This window comes from Silene latifolia, chromosome Y (assembly GCF_048544455.1).
Source record: "Silene latifolia isolate original U9 population chromosome Y, ASM4854445v1, whole genome shotgun sequence".
NCBI lineage: Eukaryota > Viridiplantae > Streptophyta > Magnoliopsida > Caryophyllales > Caryophyllaceae > Silene > Silene latifolia.
In genome coordinates this window covers 49,600,723-49,605,539 of record NC_133538.1, presented here as the reverse complement: position 1 = coordinate 49,605,539, position 4,817 = coordinate 49,600,723, and the positions used below count along the sequence as shown (strand labels likewise).

The 4,817-nt window shown below is 37.2% G+C and overlaps 1 protein-coding gene across 1 annotated transcript; it reads left to right on the top strand.

Moving 5' to 3' along the window:
• The first annotated feature begins 1,270 nt into the window (after positions 1–1,270).
• Positions 1,271–4,343, top strand: LOC141634197 (LRR receptor-like serine/threonine-protein kinase RPK2). The gene has a single exon (XM_074446450.1). It carries the CDS (start codon positions 1,356–1,358, stop codon positions 4,065–4,067), a length of 2,712 nt encoding a protein of 903 aa, XP_074302551.1. The 5' UTR covers positions 1,271–1,355; the 3' UTR covers positions 4,068–4,343.
• Positions 4,344–4,817: the final 474 nt, after the last annotated feature.

Sequence of the window (4,817 nt, the reverse complement as noted above, 5' to 3'; positions counted from 1 at the left end):
GTACCGGGACATTTTCATAGCAAATAACTACGAATAAAGTACGGAAATGCGTGCTAAAAGGGTCCTAAAACACTATATAAATAGCACGCATCAAAAACACACTTCAAAAAACAAAGCGGAATTATAAACTTAAAACAAGCAATAAACACTTAGTTTTCAATTTAAAATTGCAAGTTTTGAAGTTAAAGTTAAAACCAAATAATAAAGACTTAGTTTTCAAATTAAAATTGCAAGCTTTGAAGTTAAAATTAAAACCACATAATAAAGATTTAGTTCTCAAATTAAAATTGTAAGTTTTAAAGTTAAAACTACTATTATACCAAGTCCAGCTTAGAAACTTAAAAGGTCTATACATTTAAGAAAATAGTTTCAGGTTAAAATCATCAGTTGTCAAAATAGAAATCTGAATTTCCATCTTAAATCTACTACATCTACGATATTATTCCGAACCTGATGGTTGACGATGTCGTTGTAATTACTGGCACCTCTTTATTGTGCTTATTGATTGGTGGAAAGAGCGATGATTGAACGGCAATCTAGTGTATTTGTTGTAATCACCCACGCTATGTTAGCAGAGGTAGTGTTGGCAGTGCAGAGGCGGCGATGGTGGTTGTAGAGGTGCTGGTGACTGTGACGAGTTCGAGGAAAAGGAGGCATGGAGTCACGCGCTGGTGGATTAGTTATGATTTTATACAAACGAGTAGTTATTAGAAAGATCACGATGGTAAGGTAGTTCTTTCTTGCTTACCTTTGCTTGCACATCAACTTTTTAAGCCACAACAATTTCAAGTTACAATTTCTTTCCAAATGGTTAAGCTAATTTTTACTAGTAGCTTAATTGAACACACTTAACACACCCTCTATTTTTCTATTGGTTACATTCTTTCAGAGACCATTTGAAGCTTCTTATTTCAATTTAAGTTTAGTTTATGTAGAGTCTTTCTAATGGTTAAACAAGTAGTGAGCAAATCTTTTTATTTCAAAGTAAGTCAGTTCTTTAGGTAACTATCGAATTGGAATCTTTCTTAGCTTTTCACCTTTTTTGGGTAAATAAAGTCACTATTGGTCATGTTATAGTTCTTGTTTGATTATTATCTCAAATGGATACTACATTAAATAATGTCCACCCTCCCTCTTGTCTCATGGGACCCACGAAGCTTAAACTCAGCCTCCTTTACCTTAATCTTTCCTTTCCTTTGCTTTCTTCCTCCACACAGAAAACTCAATCAAACAATTACAAACCCACCCCCACCCCCACCCCCACCCCCACCCCCTCCCTTTAAAATTTAATGTTATAATAATTATAATATAATAATATATTTCTAAATACTATAGAGAGAGAACATCATATTAAGATGCATAATAATAATTTGCACTTCATTAGAAACCCTAATTCAGTTATGATGTTTTTGGTGGTGGTGATTTTTGTGGGTTTATTTGGGTTTCAAGTGAATTGTAAACCTATTTCAGAGAAACAAGTTTTGTTGGAGTTTAAGTCTTCAATTTCTGATCCATCTGGAGTTCTATCAACCTGGGTTTCAGTCAATGATTCCATTTTTGAGCACTGTTCATGGTACGGCATCGTTTGCGACGATAAATCTAGCGTTTCAGAGCTCAACATCGTCGGTGGTCCAGGACAAGGTAATGTGGTGTCTAATAATAGTAAGTTTATTCAAAAAGTTGCTTGCTTTAAGGTTGCAAACTTACCTCTCTATGGTTTTGGTATTAGGAGAAGTTGTCATGTTATAAATGGTAAATTGATTGGTGCTTTACCTAATGTTGTTGCTAAATTAAGAAATATTAGGGTTTTGTCACTCCCATTTCATCACTTTACTGGTTTTATTCCGAACGAGATCTGGGATTTGGACTATTTGGAAGTTCTTGATCTAGAAGGGAATTTCTTCAGTGGGTTATTACCTGTTGAGGTTAATGTAAATGGGCTAAGGAGGTTGCGGGTTTTGAATTTAGGATTGAATAGGATTGGTGGAGAGATTCCGAGTTGGTTGTCGAGGGCTGTGGATATGGAAATGATTAATTTGAGTGGAAATCAGTTGGAGGGGTTGGTTCCTGACTTTTTTGGCGGGTTTCCGAGGTTGTGGGGACTTTATTTGTCGTTGAATCGGTTTAAGGGTGAAATACCGGATACGTGGGAGAGAAATTGTCGGAATCTGAGATTTCTTGATTTGTCGGGTAATGCATTAAATGGGAGGATACCGGTTAGTTTGGGGAATTGTCAGGAATTGAGGGCACTTTTGTTGTATTCTAACACGTTGCAAGGGAGTATTCCTTGTGAGATTGGCCTACTAAGGAATCTCCATGTGTTGGATGTGTCGAGAAATAGGCTTGGCGGTTACATTCCATCCGAGCTTGGGAATTGTCGGCACCTGTCTGTTCTTGTGTTGTCAAATCTGTGCGACCCTTATATGGTTATTGGGAAATCATTGGTTGAATCTGCTCATGGGGAAGGTAATCTCTTCCAAGGTCCGATTCCTGTGAAACTCAAGACACTCCCAAAGCTGACCATTGTTTGGGCACCAGAAACAGGTCTTAACGATGAGATCCCTCTCAGTTGGAGAACTTGTGAATCCTTGAAAATTTTAAAGCAGTCTCAGAATTATTACTTAGAGAAAGGAAATGAAGTTTCTAAAGGCTGCAAGAGTCGAACTCAATTTGATTTGACTTTAACCAAACAAACTAGGAAGTTTCTTTCCAAACAAACTAGGGAGTTTCTTAAGAATCGTCGTGTTAGGGGAGTTTCGAGATTTGCTTTTTGTACATGTGAGTCCTTAGATTCCTGTATTTCAGAATCTTCTCAGTCAAACAAGGCTTCAGCTGCATATCGGTTGTTCTTCATTGCTAGATCTTGCCAGAGTACCTCTTCTTTGCCGTCAAAAGCAAGGCTGCTTTCCGAATTCAACCCAACCTCAAATGAAATGGCCTCATCTTCAAACGGGCAGGACAGTGCTGACAAATTGCCAGCTGCAGAATCTCCTTCTGGGAGTGAGGCTAATTATGGAAACAAATTCAATTCCATAGAGATTGCATCAATTGTATCTGCTTCTGTTATTGTCCTTGTTTTATTGGCCCTTGTCGTCCTTTTTATTTACACACGAAAGTGTGCTCCTAGAGACGGTTCTAGGGTTCAAGTGTATGAAAGAAAGGAGATTAGGGTGTTCACTGACATTGGGGTCTCACTTACATTCCAGAATGTTGTCAGGGCCACCGACTGTTTCAGCTCCGGCAACTGCATTGGCTGTGGAGGCTTTGGGGCCACTTATAAGGCTGAAATATCTCCAAGTGTTATTGTTGCTGTAAAAAGGCTTGCAGTTGGCAGGTTCCATTGCATTCAACAGTTCCATGCCGAGATTAAGACCCTTGGAAGGATTAGGCATCCTAATCTGGTAACACTAATTGGGTACCATGCCAGTGAAACTGAGATGTTTCTCATTTATAATTACCTTCCTGGGGGTAATTTGGAGAAGTTCATTCAAGAAAGATCAACAAAGTCCATCAAATGGAAAGGAATCCACAAGATTGCTTTAGATGTAGCCCATGCAATTGCCTACCTGCATGATGAATGCAATCCCAGGGTTATACACAGGGACGTAAAGCCAAGTAATATTTTATTGGACAATGAATACAATGCTTATTTATCTGACTTTGGCTTATCAAGGTTGTTGGAGAATTCGGAAACCCATGCTACGACTGGAGTTGCCGGGACTTTTGGGTATCTTGCCCCGGAGTATGCCATGACATGCCGTGTGTCTGAAAAAGCTGACGTGTACAGCTACGGTGTTGTTCTTCTAGAGTTGATCTCTGACAAGAAAGCACTGGACCCATCGTTTTCCTCACATGGTAATGGGTTCAACATAGTTACTTGGGCCCACATGCTACTACGACAAGGCCGTGCAAAAGAGGTATTCACAGCAGGTATCTGGGAGAGTGGCCCACATGACGATCTAGTGGACGTGCTTCACCTGGCTGTAAAATGCACCGTGGATTCCCTCACAATAAGGCCTACAATGAAGCAAGTAATCCAACTTTTGAAGCAGTTTCGGCCGCTTTAATATGCTCATTGCAAGTGTGTTTCATTTGTAGTCCTGTGGTGTTGTACCTAGTTTTTGCATCAGCCAATAGGTGATCAGTGTAGTATATCTTTCCTTGGTCTATTTTCTGTATCATTTGTAGAGGAAAGGTAAGTTGTGAATGTCCTAGAATGTAGATATGATGGTCTGTCCAAGGTAAAAGTTATTAGGTCATAATTTTAGAGTGGTGTACCTTGGTTCTTTCAGAATTGAAAATGATATCAGGAGATGGATAAATCAATATCTATCTATGTTAAAGAATTTTTTTTCGAGCGATTACAGAGAATTCAATCATCTTTATTAAAGGAACATGTGGTTGAAAGTTTTTTTTCTCAAAAAGTTTTTTTTTTTTTTTTTTTCTGAATTAATTACTCCCCACCCCCACCTTCTATCCCACTATGGAGTACTTTATTTTATTTCTATTAAGCAATGAATCTAATTAATTAGAGTGTGCATATTAATTAACTCAATTATAAAATTTTATGTTAATTAATGTTAATGTGATGATTGAATGTCATTAACCATAAAACATAAAAATATGATGCGATGAGTATATAATTTTATGTGGAGAATCATATAATAAGAATATGGTGATTAATACATATATTTGTGTAATACATACGAAGTATAAACTAAAAAATTGAAATAGAACATCAATTTTTTTTTTATAAAAAAAATCCAATTAATATCGAAAAAAAGTAAAAAAAAAATCTTAAAAGCGAAAAAATTAAT

What these genes read in the sequence shown, in the direction of transcription:
- LOC141634197 (XM_074446450.1), top strand. Translation starts at nt 1,356, where the DNA reads ATGCATAATAATAATTTGCACTTCATTAGAAACCCTAATTCAGTTATG.